The sequence below is a fragment of the Populus trichocarpa genome, chromosome 6, assembly GCF_000002775.5.
Source record: "Populus trichocarpa isolate Nisqually-1 chromosome 6, P.trichocarpa_v4.1, whole genome shotgun sequence".
Lineage (NCBI taxonomy): Eukaryota > Viridiplantae > Streptophyta > Magnoliopsida > Malpighiales > Salicaceae > Populus > Populus trichocarpa.
Window position 1 is genome coordinate 6,762,122 of NC_037290.2, and position 20,009 is coordinate 6,782,130.

Genomic DNA, 20,009 nt, shown 5'->3' on the forward strand with positions numbered 1-20,009 from the left:
ATTGACCTGAGTTGACCCATGAAACCCGGGACCCGGCCCCTTAACCAGGTGAACTCCCGGGCTAGGTTTAATAACTATGGTTTTGAGTTGCAGTTGAATAATTTTTTTTAATTAAATTTAAAGTTTTTTTAAAAAAAATTAAGTTCTTAAGTATTTTTATATTATTTTTATATGTGGATGTGAATAAAAAATATTTTAATATATTTATAAATAAGAAAAACTTTAAAAAATATTCTCCACTTCCCATCCTCGCAAGCAATAAGGTTGCTCTAAAGTCTAAGGATTCATACTTGTTACTTGACTATTAATGTGTTGACTTCAGATTTATGTTACCGGTTGACTAATACAACCAGTTGCTCAGTGTGAGATAAATCAATTCCAACTCATCATAAGGGTACTCTCTTAACAACTTTTCTTCAAGGGGAGTTTTATAAACTACTACAATAAGTGCCTGCAATGAGAAAAGGTAATTAGGAGCACTATCAGATTTTTCATGTGTTTATTGTTCTAGCAGCACTTTCTCACTCTGCTGCCACACTAGTTATGATGAGATCACCAGCCTGCACGCATGTTAAGTAGGCATTTTGCACTAAGGTAGCTAATTGTTGACAGCATGTTTTTTCATGAATTTCCTCCCTCATGTTGCAAGACTTTCATTGTATTATTGTAAATAAGTATCTTCAATTCTATTCAAAATAAAAAGATTACAGCAAAGCCGTTGAGAAGGCCAAGAAGAAGCTGAGAAGCTTGATTGCTAAGATGAACTGCGCTCATCTCAGTCTTTGTCTAGCGTATATTCCCCTTCCCCTTCCTCTTTCTATTTTTCCTTTTCTTTTTCCTCTTTCCATGTAAATGTTTGATTGGATCGGATCCGATCGGATTGGTTGTTGTGGTTATGATTCAGATGGTACTCAGCTGGAACCTTCGGTGTTAAGACAAAAACCGATGGGCCCTTTGGTACCATGAGGTACTCGGCAGAGCTGGCACATGGCGCTAACAATGGTCTCGACATTGCTGTCAGACTCCTTGAGCCCATCAAGGAGCAGTTTCCCATCCTCTCCTATGCTGATTTCTACCAAGTACTGTCCATTTTATTATTATTTTTTTAGAAAAAATTAATTACTGTGTTTTGATTGGTTCTTTTCGGTGTAGCTAGCTGGTGTTGTTAGCGTTGCAATCACTGGTGGTCCTGAGGTTCCTTTCCACCCTAGGAGTGAGCCCAGCATAGTACTGTAAATAAATGTTTGGGAGTGTGATAATGATTACATTTTAATATGTATTTTATTAAAAAAATATTTAAATTATGTTTTTTTTATTTTTATAATTTAATTTTGACATCAGTATTCAAAACGATTCAAAAACACTAAAAAAAATAATTTAAAGTAAAAACAATTTTCAAATTTTAACGAAAAGAAAATTGAAACTCACTCCTAAACGATGCCTACAAGGTGAAGCACCTAGAGAAAAAAAAGTAGTCATGGTATCCGGTGACTTGATATAGAAAGCCTAAAGAGTTGGTAACCGGCAGCAAGTGGTGCTCGGTAAGCCAAATAACCGATAATTGTGCTAGTAGTAGATAGTGCCTAGTAAATCTAATGATCGGTAGTTATGGTAGTATCAAGTGGTGCCTAGTAAACCAGGTAGTTGGTAGTTGACACCTGCAAAAGGTCCCCTGTTATGGACGTGGGGACTCTCTGATGGGTCAATAACTTTGTAGAGAGAAAAAATGCAATGATATTTTAAAAAGATAGACTCTGAAAATATATATGCTAAAAATGTTAAGAATGAAGAGATTGTGAACCTTTGACTTGAAGAATTCATAATGTATTTATAGCTCATAAATCTTGTTCTTTTATGAAGATGAGGGGCTAAAGTGTAATTTCATCATTGTGATATTTTAAGTTATATTCTACTTAAAATAATACGTATTAGATCAATATAAAATACTAAGGGACTCGTGTGGAATCCCGAAAAAATCCTTGGAAGGTGTTGGGCTCGAGCCCATTTGAAGTGAGAAATGGGTTCAGGCGCACTGTTTGGACCCAAGCATGTTGGGCACGAGAAGCGCTCCCGATCCTGAGCATGTTGGGCTTGGGTGCATGCTTAAGTCCAAGGGGGTGCTGAGGTGCCCAACCCCTTTACTAGGCACTAAGTGTATACCCAGCACCTGCTGGGCATGACAACATGCACAATAGGATAAGCGTGTGCCCATCACAAAATGGGCTCGAGCATGTTGTCTGGGCCCATGCACCTATGCCTAGTATGGGTTCAGGCTGCCATGCCCGAGCTCATGCTCCTTGAGCCCCAACTATATATTAGGCTTGAGCTTAGTAGCTCGAGCCCAAGGCGCTAGGATTTTTAAGTTCACTAGTAGAATATTTCTTACTTGAGATCTAATTTTATTGTGACCCTTTTGGAAGAAAGAAGTTCTATCATCCCATTATTGCATCTTTTTACTCAAAATATGTGACATGTACCTAGCTCACACATACTAAGTGACATGTACCCAACTTTTTTTTTTCTTTTAAAAAAAATATTTATTTCATTTTATTGTGCAATAAAAAAGTTAAAAGACTAAAAAGCCCATAAACCCTAGAAAAAATCAATTTTAAAAAATAAAAAAAAACCTTGTAAACTTAGGTAAACAGGCCAAACCTACGATCAAATTTTTGTTTGGTTGTTTTTTATAGGTAAAAACCGAACAAACCGAAAATGATCACCTCTAATAAGGACAAAGATTCATCTATTGCAAATATAGGTGTATGAGATGATTTAGTCTAGATTTAAAAGCTTAAGTGGAGAAGGCCCCATAGAGATTGGAGGAGAAATCTATTAATCTTTTTATCTGATTTACTATCCAAAGTGGTAATGTCTTGTGAGGTGAAGGATAAATTGATATAAAAGCCAAACTCTATTGGGATGTATATTGTCAAGTCCATGTGTGGGGTCTTATCATCTCCTCCTCGATATGGTACTTGTTTTTTCTTTCAATGGTCTATGAAAAGGTTTAGTCCCTCCTAAAGTGGATGTTTCTTTGTTGGTTGGCTATTCTTAATAGAATCAACATTAAGGTTGTTAAAAACGTATTTTTGACATGGTACGGAAAATGCAAAATAAACTCGAATTGTAAAAACGGATCGTAAAATTGTAAAATCGTAAAGAATTTTAAAATACATTAAAAAAATAAAAATCCATGCTTCAAATAAAAATTCATACGTAGTTCAAGGCTTCAAGCACCTTAAAATACATGCATCAAATAAAAATTCATACATAGTTAAAACATCTTAAAATACATGGTTTAAATAAAATTCATACATAATTTAAGTAACTTTTCATTAACTAACAATTAACAAACTTAAAATAAATAATCTGCTAGTGTTTAAGAATATGCACATGCACCAAAACATCATTTCTTTCCCTTTCTATCTTCACATAATTGCATGATAATTCTATGAGCATTAAAGTTGGGCAGAACAGACAAGATAATCAAGCAGATCCATATGCCCATATGCAATCTCACCACATATCTTTTAAGCACAAGATATTCCAACTACTTACTTGTTGTGATGCATTATGACCCTTTGGGACTGCAAATACTTCATTATCAAGAGGGATGTCAATAGATGGCCATTCTGACTGCATGAAAGCGCTCGTTATCCCAGCATTTCCATTCTCGAGAAAGCCCAAGAAGATGACGAACACCAGTATAAGTTGAAGCAACATGGACTGTGTCTCAACAACCTTAGCATGATTATTGATCAATCAGCCAATAACAATTCAATAGTTGCATCCCATAGTCAATGAAAATAATCAATCACAACGAAAAATCAACAAAAATAGCCTACTATCCATGTTCAACTAGTAATTCTCCTCTAAAACCATATTTTTCAAAAACAAATAATTCAACAGCTGCACGCAGAATCAATGCCAATATATCAATCAATCACATGGGCAAATCAACAAAAACAGAAAACAAACACTACTATCAATTTGGACCAGTGATTTCACTCGAGAACTATATTTTCATTCCAGGATTTCAAAACCTTTTTTAAGCTCTAAGCTCAAATAATCCACACCAACCAATTCTTTTTATAATCGATTTCCAACTCTAAAATCAAACAAACACAAGTCGTTTTGAAATCCTTCCATCAATCACAACTTATTCACAGAGCAGAACCATCAAGTTAAACATAGCCCCCTGGTCTATCAAAATTTCTTTTCGATTTCTTCCCACAAAATCTACAGAAAATAATAATAATAAAAAAACCCATAAAATCCTCCAAATTTCTTCCCGATTTGAATAATTTCATGTTGCATACATTTTTTCTTATCACAGTCTACTTCTGGTCTATCAAAATCTAAACTTTCATCACCTCTAAATCATTAGCAAACCAAACCGATATTAAGCACAATAATTTATCAAGAAATTAATTAAATTTAGTTCAACTAATCGGTATATAACAATAAAAAGGTGACATTTTTTTCCAAAACTTTCTCAGCAACCAAACAAAATGACATTATAAATGGAACTTACGGTGTAGAGTGTAGACCATAGTTTTGAAACTCGGCCCGGCATGGCGGGTTGACCCGGGACCCGGCCAACCCGGGGCTGGAACCGGGCCGGGTTGAAGAAAAAACAGGGGAAGAAAAAACTCGATGTGACCCGGCTGACCCAGCGGGATGACCCGGCAAGACCCGGTTGCAAACCTATCAACTTTTGTTTTTTTACTAAAACGACGTCGTTTTGAATTTTTTTAAAAAAAGAACTGACCCGGTCAAAACCTGGAACCCTGGCCTTGGACCGGGCCGGGTCTTAAAACTATGGTGTAGACTGTAGAGGAAGTCATTGATGATGGAAAAAACAAAGACCGTTGTTGATGAAGAGTGAACAGTCTGAAGATTGAAGAGCGTTGCCGTTGTTGATGAAGAGGAAGCCGTGAGTCGTTGATGATGGGGAAGAGGAAGCCGTGAGGCGTGAGGCGGTGTTTGACAGGCGTGAGTTGTTACCAGAAGAGCGCTGTCGTTGTTGATGAAGAGAAAGAGGAAGTTGTCTCAGCGTTAGGTCATGAGCTGTTAATAGAGAAAGAGATTAGATTTAGGGATTTAAAATTTTAGGCTTAGGGATTTAGATTTTGTTTCTTCTCTGTAGATTGTTTGTGTATCAGCAGCTGAAAGAGATGAAAGCAAATCGCCAAATAGCTGCTGGATAGCTGGAGCGTGGAGGCAAGGGTTACGAGCAATATATGTTTTCTGCCAAAATCGTTAAAACGGTCCTGAAATCGCGTTTTTATATGATTTCACCCGATTTCAACCTGATTTCACCCATTTTCGAGTTTTTTGAACGATTTAGCACGTTAAGCCTATATATATCGACTCGTAAAATCGTACGATTTTACGAGTCAAATCGCGATTTTAACAACCTTCATCAACACCATAGGAGTTTTAGCAAAAAAAAGGCATTATTGCAGTTGAGGATGCATTTTGTCCAATATGTTTCCTATATGAAGAGTCAGTGGAACATCTCCTTATTCATTGTCAAAACCACTAGAAAATTTGGTCTAGATTCATGGAATGGTGGGTTTTATCCCGGTGTTGTCCAAGTAGTTTATCAAAGGAAGGTATAATTTATGTTTTTTTTTTTTTGTGATTATATGGTCTTTATAGCTCATTCGTAATAACCTGATCTTTAATTAAAAAAAAGGCCAGATTATGATACTTTGTTTCTTCTTTTCTTAATGTGTGGTTAATAGCTATTTTTTCATATAATGTCCTAGATTCGCTTATATCTGCTGATGGGTTGGTTTGATGGACTAATCTTAAAAGTGTTAGACCTCTTATTATATGGTCTTCACAGGTAAATCAATGGCTAAAATGGAATGTGGATGGATCTTCCACTAGAAAACCTAGTGATCCTGGTATTGATGGTGTTCTTCGAGATCATAAGGGTATCGTACAATGTATGAATAGATCTATACCAGTAGGGATTAAAGATTCCAATGAAGCAGAGCCAATTGCAGTGATTAAAGCATTGGAACTATCATCTACTAGAGAAGAATGTATAGGGAAGAGAATTATAATTGAATCTGATTCCTCCATTGTGATCAACCGGATAATTAAAGAGTATAATAGACCATGGAAATTCCATGTGCTTTTCATCCTTGCATCTAGATTTTCTTCAGGTTTAAGACTGGTAAAGTATTCACATATATATTTTAAGGGAGGGTAACAGTATGACAGATGCCCTTGCAAAACAAGGTGTTATTACAAATTATGAATTGATTACTTGGTTTTAACCATTCTTTTTTCAGGTTACTTATATATGTTATGATCACCACAGAGATTTTCATGTTTTTGGCTTCTTTAAAGTTCAGGTTGATATTTTGATTTCATTAATTTCCGAGAAGAAGTAGACTGGTGGTAGTTGATAAAAGATAGAATCGAGCAAGAGATGGATCTCTAACAATATTCTACCCTGGTTGATTTTTTATTTTGTTTGGTCTTTTGAGTTATGATGTAATTGTTTCCATGTGTCCTTATGGGCTGTGGTTTGTGCCTTTCTTAGGCTTTATTACCTTTTCTTATAAAAAAAAAACCGAGTCTGGGTGCATTGGACCAGACACAATTCGACTCCCGACGCCCTAGATCATTAGGTGTGCAGAACTCGATTCCCGTCTAACATTTAGGCACCTTGGACTCCACTCAACTTTAACTACTATGGCTTCCTATACTCTTTCTTGGCTTGACCATAAGTGCTCAAGACTTTTTCCAAATACCTGTGACTAAGTTCGGGCTTAAACCCTAGGTGGCTCGACACAATAAATTTTGGATCTATCTTGGACTTGATACTAGCCCATTTCCTTACGTATCGAATCCAATCTGGCTACCAAATCATAAGTTGATGGTATTAAATCCAACTATGAAAACTTTTAAAACCAAATCAAAATGTTTTGTTAGTTTTTTATGATTTTTTAAAAAACAAAAACGAATAGGTTTTTACATTTTGTCGGCATAATTGTTCAATGATTATAAGAAGGAAATCTTGTTTCTTAAATCTCAGGTTCTCTTAAACTAAACTTGCTTGGATCAACCGAAATAAAATGATAAAGAAATAGAGGAATCTTGCAAACTTTTGTCAGTGAGTGGAATGAGATATTGTTATTAAGGAGGGATTTTTCATCTCTGAAGTTTCTGTTCCACATCGTGCCCTTTCTTACCTCATTTTGATTTTCTATAATCTACTTCATCTCTTACTTCTCTTCGTTCTTCAAAAACTAGGATAAAAACAACATATTTTTATCATTGAACTCAAATACCATACGCTTTCTTTTTATATTAAAAATATATTATGTCATTTTATCGATATTTCTATCATATTATCATGGCTACCTAAGAATAGATAACATGCATCTATAAACATCACATTACACAAATTACCATCAAAATATCTTTTGTCTATATAAAATGAAACAAGACAGTGTTCGTCCATCATTACCATGCTATATTGATTTAGCCATTTTAATTTGTAAGGTTTGAGTTGTTTTTTTATCTTTGGGTTGCAACTTCTTTATTGCCTTGACTGACACCATGTTCTCACAATTATCATTGTCAATGATCAAATTACATACATTATCCTTTGTCACTTCCCGACATCACAGTGACCTTGAAAAAAAAAAACAAATATTTGACATCTTATTTTTAGAGAGAAAAAATCTTATTTAAGGAATTATCATCTAATATTATGATCACCAGAAATCCTAACTAGTCAATAAAGATTTGATAGTACGAGACTAGTTGAAGTAAAAATTTCAAGATTACATCATAACTCAAAAGACCAAGCAAATTTTCTAGTATTATGATTACCAGGAAACCTAACATCATAAATGTTTTAGCCATATGTTAGTATTTGAGGGTATGCTTTGATGAAAGAGATGTGTTTCTATAATATAACATATATATTACATACTATAATCCCCAAGTAAGAATTTCAAGATGTTAATTTAATTGCTTCCAAATTAATATAGGGTTGAAAAATTAAGGCAAATCAACATTATATTTCTTTTTATGATATATATTACAATTCCACATAATACATGAAAGAAGGAAAAGAAGAAAAAAAAAGCAATAACTAATAAAAAAAACTCAATCAAATGCAGAGTTATTTATGATCTTGAATTAATATTATTAATGAGTGAGTGTCAAATAATTTCTTTCAAAATAATAATAAATAAATAAATAAATAAATAATATCTTTAATTAAAATAAGAAAAAAATTTATATATGTCAAAATGTAAAGAATGTCATAGAAAACAAGTTTACTTTGAACATGATTTCTATTTTACTATTTTTCTTCAAAAGGAAAATAATATAATATGAACACATTTTTTAGTATTTTGAGTTGGAAAAACATTCTAAAACTTTAAGAAAGTAACATGTTTTTTTTTTCATTGGAAAAAAAAATGGAAAGGGTGAAGAAAATTGAAAGTAAAAAAGGAAAATTGCTTCTCTATTCTCTATTTGCCTAGGAACTGGCTAGAGTTTTCAACTTGCATTCATTTTGAATTTGCAATATTGTTGAACTTAATGTTTTTGTTGTTTTTATTGTTATTATGAACTGGCAAACTCGTCAAAATCTTAAAATTTTAAAAGGAAAAAAAAATAAAATAATCTTAAGATTTTTGCATCTATGTATTGCCAAACTTTCATCCCATATAACTTTTCACATATCCAAATAATTAATTATTTGGGCTAAAATAAACTTGCAGGAGCAAAACGGTCCAAAAAGGAACCACCAGCTAGAATCACTAATTAAGCCCAAGGGACCCATGACCCATATAAGAACTTGGATCCGCATTCATGTGAATAAGAAAAATAAATAAATCCATATATAAAAAAGAATAATACATCTTTCTAGTAAGCAACGAGGCATAATGACATGACAAAGGCGATCATCCCTTCATTCCAGTCACCTTAATTCAACCAAAACAACCAAATTAATTCACAATTCGGACCAAATCAATCATTTCATGGAAGAATCAACATTATAGAGCCACAACCACCTTCATTCCAAAAAAAGAAAAATAATAATAATATGATTTTAGATAAAAAATAAAAAATAAATTAATTAGATTTTGATTGAGTCACCAAGTTACTTCAATCATCTTAGAAAATTCAAAATTAAACTCGGTTGGAAATATGCTCCAGGCATCCATACGGAAAGACGTTATTGCGAGGAAAAACAAATATGTTCCCTTGAAACTAGAAAATGGTCAAGATTGAACTTTTTAATTTTCCAATTGGATTTGAAGGTTAATTATAGTATTACCTATACAAATGAGAGATTAGAATTTTCCTGTGGAGCTTCACTATTCATACTTTTATTTTATTTTTTGAATCTTTATTTTTTTTATTTACTGTCATTTTATTTTTTTTAATTGAGTTCTCTTACTATCTAATTAGATAAAATAAAGTTTGAAATTATATTAGAAAGAAAAATTAAAAGAAAGAATGCTTAAATGTAAAGCATGGAGAAAATACTTGGCATTTTTAAAGTTATTATAAATTTAATTTTGATCTAAAAATTTAATTTTTAGTTCCTGTGTTTAAAAAAAAATAAAGAGACTCTTCAAAATATAGTGTTAAAGAAAAAAATGTTGATTATCATGATTCTAATGATCAAAACAATCAAGTTTGGAGTCAAAATGTTCCACTCAATAAAACGAGTTCAATTATTGTTATTTTTTAATTTTACCTTATCAAAAAAGTAAATCGGGCATGAGGAAGTCTTGTGATTTGGGGTTGTTTTTGCAATTTTTTATTTTTATTTTAAGGTTTTATATGGGTTTATTGAGGTTTGTAAAGTATTTTTTAGATGTTTTAAGGTGAATAATTGGTTAAAAATAGATTTTTTTTTGTCAGAAACCCCAAAATACGACCTTCCAACGGGTTTCCAACTACTTAAAATGAAGGTAGCTGGAAATTAAGCAACAAAATAAAAAGAAAGACAACACATCATCTACTCCATATTGAATTTTAAAAAATCTAAACCTAGTTGAGGTAGTTGGCCAAGCACTCACCCTAATTTGCTAGGCCTGGTAGTGACTAGCCTCTTTTTTTCTTTTTTTTTTATTAAAATTTTTTGTAAAATTTTTAGCTAATATCCTCCCTTTTAAGTTTATATAATTTCTTATTTCAATTTAAATTAATACCTCATCTCTTTTATTTTTTAAATTATTCAGTTGAATTTTTTAAAATAATAGTTATTTTTCAATGATTTTGTATTTTTATAATGTTTCACCTAGGTTGTTGTAATTTATATTTATATTTATATTTTATTTTATATATGATACAAATAATAATATATTTTTTATTTTTAAAATCTACAAACATCAAAAAGTTTTTTTTCCTTAATAAATAATGCTACATAGTTTTTTTTTTTTATTAACGTGGATGTTCAAGCCAGTTTGCGCGCATCTCAACTAATCTTACGGGCCCTGAAGTTAATGACCATGTAAACCTTTAGTGGCCCTGAGGTTTGTGAGACTTGAACCGGTAACCTCTAGAGAGCAAATACAGAATCTAACTAGTTGAGCTATACCCTAATAATGCTACATAGTCTTGGCAGTATAGGTGATGGATTAATCCCTTCTAGTATAGGTACTCAATTGTTTATTTACCCTGTACGGGCTTGCAACTAGGTTAATGTTTAAATGTAGTATAGGTACTCAATTGTAGGTCTTCTTCAGCCTGCTACTCTTATAAAATTGTTGGCATTTTCTAGATTGCATTAATTATTAACAGAAAATCTAAAATGTGTGAGAAAACTCCATGCCTCTTTATCTTTCCGGTTGTGGGTTGATTTTTTCTTGGCTGCGATATGTTTCAGGTTTGGGGACTGTCGTCTGGGCATCCGTTGGTTCTTCAAGCTCTATTAGCGCTTGGGTCCAGTTGGCTCAAAGGAGTCGTCGCGTCTTATTCTCTTGCTTTTCTCATGGTTTTGATTAGTGATGGCAATTTAATTCAAATATGATGGGTTCCTACACAATCCAAATAAATGTGTGTTTTATGGATATTTATCTTATTTGAAGAGGAGATATGAATATTATTAAATTCAAAATTTATTTAATATATATTTATATTATATAGATATATTTATAAAATATTTAGATTTTTTTTAATATAATATAACATATACATATTTTAATTTTGATAAAACATATTCACGTGTTTGTCTATAATAGTGTGTGTATATATAATATTTATAATTTTATCTTGGTTTTTCTTTCATACCTCTCTAAGGTCTTATGCTTTTATTTTATTTTTGTTAATTTAATTCTCTGTAATTGTTTCTCCTGGTGCTTTTTTGCCCCCACCTTCTGTTCCTTTTTTATTATTATTACTAAACACACCCAAAAACTAGCAGCTGAAAAGCCCTATATTACAAGTAAAATAAAAAAAACTACCCCAATAAATAAAAATAAAAGCCCAACATCATAAATGATCATGCACATAAATGGAGTTGAGCCCAAGATAACAACTTTTTGGCTTCATATTATCCATAACATTACCGTGAGTGAGTTTTTTACTATACCTATATACATAGTTTAGTTTATTGTGAATGGTTATAGTAAAATTAATTATTTATCCTTGAGTGGGAAAAAAAAATAGAAGTTTTGAGGTTAGAGGTGTTTTAATCTTTTTCACTAGTTCACTAGTTATTAAAAACTTGTTCGGGGTGTCTAGGTCTTTTTTAATTTTTTTGCATAGTAAGAATCTTACCCCTGTAGTCAATAAAACTTAAAGTAGTTGACCATGAGCTTTTTTAACTTTTCATAAATTTTTAAACAATAAAAATATTCTTTACCTGTATAATCCAAAAATTGTTGAGTTGTTGGACACTTTTTTCTTCTTCTAATATTCATGTATAGTAAAAGTGCATTTTTGACATTAGATAAGACAAAAATTCAGGTTTGCATTTGGGGGTATTTTTATACTTTCACACGGGTTTTTAGTAATTATCAAGGTCATAGAGGTTTTGGTATTTTCACATTGACTTTTTTTTTTATCTTTAATTAGAAAAGTTGTTGTCGCCTGCTTAGTAGGCATCGACAAGTGGGTGGCGTCTACGTCATTTAAGCAATGAGTGTAACGTCACCTGATGTCTAAACCTGACCTTTCATCATCTGCTTGGATATTGCGCCACAATGTTCTCTACCATATGGTGTGGCGCGTGACAACGTATGGTAGTTGGATTGTCATCGACGATCATTTCTTTTTTTATTCTTTATTTTCTCTCTCCAACCAAGTAAAGTGCATGATTGTCCTTTTTTTTTTTTATCAATTTCAGTCCTCATTCTTTTAGTTTATTATTTTGTTCTTATTCCTTTTATAGAAGTTTTTTCCTTTTTCAATTTAGTTCTTCAATTACAATTTCTCGTATGTTTTGTTTTTCATTTCGGTCCTTATTCTTTTGATTTTTGATTTTTGATTTTTTTTCTTTGCTCTTTTGTTAAAGTTTATTTTGCTTTCAATTTCATCTTTCAATCAAAGTTTTTATTGTTTTTTTTTTCAATTTGACCCTCATTTTTTTGATTGATTTTTCCTTTAGTTAAAGCTATTTTCAATTCAATTTAATTCTCTGATTGAAAATTTTTGTTTAGCCTCTTATTTTTTATTTATTTTCACTCTCATTTTTTTAGATGCTTTTGTGTGATTGATTTTTTCTCTAATTTCATATTTCAATATTTGATTTGTTAGGGATTTGGTTCTTATGATCTTAAATAATATTTCTGATGTGTTCAGTCTTGTGTAAAATATGTTTTTAGGATGCGAATTTATTCATTTAGTTTCATTTGTGTTTTTCTTTTAGATCATATATTTTTTATGGTGTGAATTTATCTTTTATTAATTTAAATAAACAAGTTCAACGAACACATTTTGGTGTGTCTTACTTTGTGTGATTAAATATCTTGATCTACATTTATCTCTCAATTTTTTTAATTTCTCTTTTGGTTATTGTTAATGATTTTTTCCATTTATTTACATAGATAGTTATCAATATATTTAATTAGATGCATACATAAAGTTCTCGATTTGCATTTTAAATTTTTTTATATAAAAAACATATCGAAGTAACTTTACATTTGATATTTTTTTAGAAAAAAAATTTATAACCCCAACAGATTGCAAGTTATATATATATATATATATATATATATATATATATGAGAGGTTACAAGTTGTTTAAAGCCCACAAGGCAGGCATATCCATATTTATCAAACCAGACCCGGGGGTTGACCCAGCTAAGGAGTCGGGTCTCGAGATTCAAGGGTCAACCCGGATCAACTCAGAAAAATTAAAAAATATATTTAAAGTATTAATATTTCATATAAAAAAATAAAAAATAAAATCCATGTGAATATATGTTATACATGTTGTAAATAATGAAGTTTAAAAGAATATTTTAAGGAGTTTTTTATCCCACATTAAAAAGATATTATGTTATCCTTTTAAATTAAAGCATTTAAACCAGAAACGTTTTTTTATCCCACATTGAGAAAACATAACTTTTTTCTTATGAACATAGAATATATATATATTAAAGGGTTTCAAATACCACATTGAAAAGATATTATATTATCCTTTTAAGTTGAAGTATTTAAACCAAAAAGTTTTTTATCCCACATTGAAAACACACAACTTTTTTCTTATGAACATAGAGTATATATATGAAAGGTCTTCAAATCCCACATTGAAAAAATAACTTTTTTCTTGGGAATATAGAATATATATATGAAAGATCTTCAAATCCCACATTGAAAAGATATTATGTTATTCTTTTAAGTTGAAGTATTTAAATCAAAATGTCTTTTATCTCACATTGAAAAAACATAACTTTTTTCTTGTGAATATAGAGTATATATACGAAAGAGCTTCAAATTTCACATTGAAAAAATAATTTTTTTTCTTAGGAACATAGAGTGTATATACTAAAGGGTTTCAAATCCCACATTAAAAAAACATAACTTTTTTTTTTGCTTCTCCAACTTATTCAGAAGTCCTAATAGATTCCGAATTGGTTTAGGGCCTGTTGGTTTTAAAACACTCTCGGCTTCTTCTTCAGCTAGTTTGGAGCGAGATATCACTTTGGAAGAATTAAAGCAGAGTGTTTGGGATTGTGATGGGAGCAAGAGTCCGGGTCCAGATGGTTTCAATTTCAAATTCTACAGGCTTGCTTGGAATTTCATTGCAGATGATCTGTTAGACCTGGCTAAGAATTTCTTCAAAACAGGTAGGCTTCCAAAAGGAGTCAATCATGCTTATGTTCATCTAATTCCAAAGATAGCTTCCCCAGTTGGCTTCAAAGACTTCAGGCCTCTTAGTTTGATTCATGGCATTTACAAGATAATGGCTAAGGTTCTTTCTAGCCGTCTGAAAGCGGTTATGCATGACCTTATCAGTGAGAATCAAACAGCTTTCTTGGCAGGGAGGCAAATAATTGATGGGTTTTTGGTTGCCAATGAAGCAGTTCATTCCTTGAAAAGACACAGAGTGCCGAGCCTTATCTTTAAGGTGGATTTTCACAAAGCTTTCGATAGTGTGCAGTGGGATTATTTAGAGCAGGTTATGAGGCATATGGGTTTTGGTGAAAAATGGATTAATTGGATCAACACTTGCATCTCCACCGCAAAATTATCAGTGCTGATTAATGGATCTCCTTCTAAGGAATTCTTGATGGGCCGTGGGATTCGCCAAGGTGACCCCCTTTCTCCATTCCTTTTTCTAATAGCAGCAGAGGGATTATCTGTTTTGTTTCAAAGAGCAGCTTCAAATGATCTTTTCAAAGGTATCCCTTTTGGAGATAGCTTTTGCCTCAGTCACCTACAATATGCAGACGACACTTTAATCTTCATGCCTGCTAATCTTCATATGGTCAAAACAGTTAAAAGGATCCTGTTGTGGTTCGCTATTTGTTCAGGTTTGCACATTAACTTCCATAAAAGCTCTTTAATTGGCATAAATGTTGGGGAAGATACTTGTGCTAGTATGGCATATTCAGTCTTTTGCAGATTTGATTTCTTGCCTTGCTCTTATCTAGGCATGCCTTTAGGATCCAATCCTAAAAGATTGTCTACATGGAAGCCTATTATTGAGAATTTCAGACGAAAGTTGAGCATGTGGAGAGGTCGTATGCTTAGTATGGCAGGACGTATCTGTCTAATCAAAAGTGTCTTGAGTTCATTGCCAGTATATTATATGTCTTCTTTTCTTATGCCGAAAGGTGTCTGTAATTTACTAACATCTATTCAACGAAGATTCTTGTGGTCTGGAGTGGCAAAGCAAAGGAAAATCTGCAAGGTACAGTGGCGTATTGTTGTGAAAGCTAGAAAAGAAGGAGGCCTCGGGTTGGGTTCTTTAATGTCAAAAAATATATCCATGCTTTTCAAATGGATATGGAGGCTAAACTTACCAGACCATGCCTTATGGAAAAAGGTAACAACCCATTTTTACTCCCCAACTTTCGAGAATGGAATCCCAAAATTGCATGGTCATATTTCCCCATTTTGGAAAGATGTTTTGTCAATCTTGGATCCAAACAGTGTCATCGGCTTAGTATTGCGTGAAAACATTAAATTCAAGATTGGAGATGGATCCTCCATCCTTTTCTGGTCTGACGTGTGGATATGATCAAATGCTTTACGTAGCATTTTTCCTAAGCTTTACCAAATTTCTACTTTTCGGAATGGTTTGGTTAATGAGATGGGTCAATGGGTGAATGATCAATGGCGATAGAATTTGGTTTGGCGTAGGAAGCTCTTATCTTATGAAGAGCAACAATACCATCATTTGCTCTCAATGCTGGAGCCAACGATAATTCGACAAGGAAAAGATGACAAACTTATATGGTCATGCAATTCTGATGGAAGCTTCTCAGTTAAATCGTGTTGCACCCTAATTGACAATACTTCCTCTGCGACTGATAGAGTCTTCGAAGCCAATGTTTGGATTAAAGGGGCCCCTCCAAAAGTTCAGGTGTTTCTCTGGTTGGCAGTACAGGACAAAGTTAGTACAAGAGCTTTTCTCCATCAACGGACTATTTTGTCGGCCACACAAGCTTCATGTGTCTTTTGCAGCTCAAATTTGGAAACCTCAGAGTATCTTTTTATACATTGTAACTTTTCTAGGAGTGTTTGGATGAAAGTTTTGGATTGGTGGGGTATCCAATGTTGTTTACCGAGAACAATTGACTTGCTGCTTCTGCAGTGGCCCGAAATGGTACATGGCAAATTCCAAAGATCAGCTTGGAGATTAATTTCAAGTAGTACTATTTGGGGTATATGGTTGCTGAGGAACAAAATTGTTTTTGAGGAGGGAAATATAAACTTATTTGATTGTTTCTCCACCATCCTTCATCGGGTTGCTATTTGGTTGCATTCTCAAGATTCAAACTTCAATTATACAGGAAATGACCTCTTAAGATCTTCTGATGGCATCAAATTATGGTGTAATAAGAAATCTTAGGTAGTCTTCTTGTTGTTTGCTGTAGTAGATCAGTTTTTTTTTTTTTTTTTTATATCTCTTGTATTTCTTTTTGGCTATTTGCTTTATGGTCTTCTCAATATACTCTCGATGATTATCAAAAAAAAAATAATAATAATTTTTTTCTTGGGAACATAGAATATATATACCAAAGGGTTTCAAATCCTATATTGAAAAAATAAAATATTATTTTTAATATTTATATAGTGAACTTTAAAAAATGTTAATAACCAACTAAAAAAATATAAAAAAAGAAGGGTATAGGAGAAAAACTATATTTGAAAAAAAAAGGTCATGTCTGGGTTCGCTCGGGTCATGGGTCAACCCGCCAGGTCGACTGAGTTTTGCCAGGTTTTGCACTGGCCGGTCTTTTAACAAATCCAGACTGGTTCAGCCACCGGGTCAACCAGATATTGGTCGACCCGCCGGGCCGGTCCGGTATAATAACTGTGGGCATATCACAAAGGAATTAATCCATCTACTTCATAGCCGTTCCAAGTAGGTGAGATATATAACAGTTTGGTAAAGCGTGGTTGCAAGATAGATTGTCAAAATTAAATTATGCTTCAAGTCGTGCCAGACTAAGAAAACAAAAGAGTAAGTTTATGAATTAAAACTGTTGTTCATTATAGATGCCAAAGGGTAGCAACAAAAGTAGCAAATAATATAAAATGAAAAGTATATTTACATGGAGAGCTGGAGCTAATTAATAATGGTAAGCTATCGAGTGTCTCTCTCCCATAATCATGGTATGTGGTTGGGATTCTTGCAAGGGCTTCAGTTCGATGTGAAAATTGGAGGTAAAATCGGACATGTTCTCTATGGAGGAGTCACGCTCTCAAACTGATTGCACCCTCTAATGTTGAGCTGTACCACGCTGTTCACCCCGTCTTCTCCCTTGATTACTTCGCAGCACTGTCTACGTGGTGCCTGATAGTTCAATTATTTTTCAAACGTGTTAGACACTAATGGTTTTACAGATCCATCAAAGATATCAAACAGCTGATGTTTACTATGCATCAATACAAAAATATTCAACCCATCTTTTCATATTTCCAGCACCAATTGCGCATAAATTGATGAGTGGCGTATAAAAAAATATTGACATGCTGTTTTTTCATGGTTTGAACGTTTGTGCGTCCAACATTCCTTAGAGGGGGTCCACGTTGCAAAGCTAATTAGATTTTGCTATGTTTGCTAAGGTGTTAAATTTGTTTCGAGAAGGAGTGATACAGTCAAGGCCTTCCGACCAGTAACCAACCAAATTAAGGGTGACACTTTCCTACCTTAAATTAAGGCTATCGGACTTGAAAATTTTGACCTAACAGGCCCACCAAATCTTCTGTAGCCTAACAGATTGGAAGCCATTTGATTTGGGTTATCAGTTTTAAAGTTTTTCAAGGAATGCTAAAAGAGAAAAGTAGCTCACCAAATTCCAAATGTCAGGTTTCAACGATGTAGAAGTTGTGACATTGACTAACTTGACGGCCAAAACTGGAGCATACTCCGGTAGGTCGCAAACTTGACCAAACTCTTGCAGAGACCTTTTATACGTGGTCAATGTACCATCCCCGACTCTTTCAACCCGATCCAAGAAATACACAACTGGTCTTAGACACGGATGTTGACTCATGGGTCGGGTGTTAAATGTGAACGGTCCATTGCTCCAACTCCTCCACGTCTGAAACGTTCTGAACGCGGATTCCAACTGCTTTGCCGTCATCAAAGAAGGATGTATCTGTATGGTGTAACCCCAAGATGCTGAAACAGACCAATTACGCGTCAAATCATAACAAAAACTATATTGTAAAGCCCGACCCGGATCCATTTTATAAGAAGATATTAACTTCTTGACTGAGTCAATGCGGTTCAGCTTTGGAAATATTGACTGGACGTAGTCTAGATGGTGCAAGGACACCAATGGCGCCAATGGGTGCGCTGCCAGTAAACCATATGGATCTCCTCTTATATCAACCTGTGAATTTATCATCATCCATTGCAACAGAAAACAATAAGAATTAATGGAAAAAGAAACGTATGGAAAATCAAGCTGTAACAAAATTTACTATTAGCACGGGATTGTATAGTTCTAGAGAGAAAAAATTTTAAAAAAATATATAAAGAAACTAACCTGATGGAATCCGAGCTCTTTAGTAAGAGGAACTCCAATCTCACTCATGCAACCCTGAATTTTCTGATCAGAGCCGTAAAACGACGCGTATCGATCAATACAGCCATCCAAAACCCTGACGAGTTCTTTTGCTAGTGGATAACTAATAGCAAACCCACCACCACCGTATGCCATTGTATATGAATGTATCACATCTTGCTCAACACTCTCCGAATTGCCGCCGATGTAATACATCTGATTGTGATCATATTTTGCTAATACCATTACCAAATTCTCTATGAAAAATACTGTATCATCATCTCCCATCACGAACCATCTCACATTTTCCTCTCCTAATTCAAAGCTCTCCTTCACTATCCGCGCAATCCGTAGCGCTGACCGAGAGCCATACGAGCAGGTGTACTTGAACCGTGACGTGTCGGCTGAGACTTTGTACTCGGGTGAAGTTTCTGGCCACGTTCTATTCTCTGGAGGCTTCTGGTCGAGCCAGACATAGCCACGGGTGATCTTAGGCATCCACCATAGCTCAGTATAGTGCCTGCGTTTATTCCAAGTCTTTGCGGAGCCACCAATGCCGAATAAAATGTGTGAAATATTTGTCTTCTCATAGAAATCACCAGAAACATTACCGTTTGTTATCTTCCTGTGATCAGAGATTAAACTCTTGTGGCATTCTGGGCAAGGTTGCCATTGAGATTGATTGAGGAAGGAGTAGAATACGAGGGAGATTGAAACGAAGGTGCAAATAGCTATGGTTGCTTTTAGAAATAAAGAAAAGACATCACTGACTTTTAACGTCGGCAAAACCAAGAATTTCCAAGCTTTGAAAGGATCTTGAATAGATGGTGTTGGAGATGACATTTTTTCCCCTGAAAGATAGAGTTTCAGAGAGAGATATTAGTTTTTGATAAAGAAGACAATAAGGAAGAGTTTTATGTAAAGTAGATTACGTACTTTAGTTTTTGTCGCCTTGAAGGTTTCCTTTTTAAAGGGGATTTTTTGAAGTGAAAATCAATGAATTAGTTGATCATGATAATACCACTAAGAATCTTTCAAAGTTTTTTCTTTTCCTAACAAACAGAGAAGTGGCAGGCACATTTGTCTTCCCGAGGGTTAATACGTCAATTCGAATAATTTAGGTACAGGAGATCTTTTTCAAGGATAAATTAGGAAATTAGCACACAAAATCAAAATAATTGATGAATCGAGCAAAAACTTTTAGTTAAATAACATCTTTTTACCTGATATTTACTAAATTATTATTTTTAATTATGATAAGATAGTTGTTATATTTCTAAATAATTACATTTAGTAATTGTCGCATTTTTGAAGCGTGATAAA

The 20,009-nt window shown here is 33.5% G+C and overlaps 2 protein-coding genes across 2 annotated transcripts; one reads left to right on the forward strand and one right to left on the reverse strand.

The window, feature by feature from the left end:
• Positions 1-456: 456 nt before the first annotated feature.
• Positions 457-1,264, forward strand: LOC7454948 (L-ascorbate peroxidase, cytosolic). Its single transcript, XM_002308134.4, has 4 exons — positions 457-466; positions 704-791; positions 905-1,079; positions 1,153-1,264. Exons 1-4 carry the CDS (start codon positions 457-459, stop codon positions 1,234-1,236), a joined length of 357 nt encoding a protein of 118 aa, XP_002308170.4. The 3' UTR covers positions 1,237-1,264.
• A 15,875-nt stretch (positions 1,265-17,139) lies between these two features.
• On the reverse strand, positions 17,140-19,667 carry LOC112325729 (uncharacterized). Its single transcript, XM_024592679.2, has 3 exons — positions 18,669-19,667; positions 17,967-18,512; positions 17,140-17,467 (listed from the first exon to the last, which is right to left on the reverse strand). Exons 1-3 carry the CDS (start codon positions 19,527-19,529, stop codon positions 17,357-17,359), a joined length of 1,518 nt encoding a protein of 505 aa, XP_024448447.1. The 5' UTR covers positions 19,530-19,667; the 3' UTR covers positions 17,140-17,356.
• Positions 19,668-20,009: the final 342 nt, after the last annotated feature.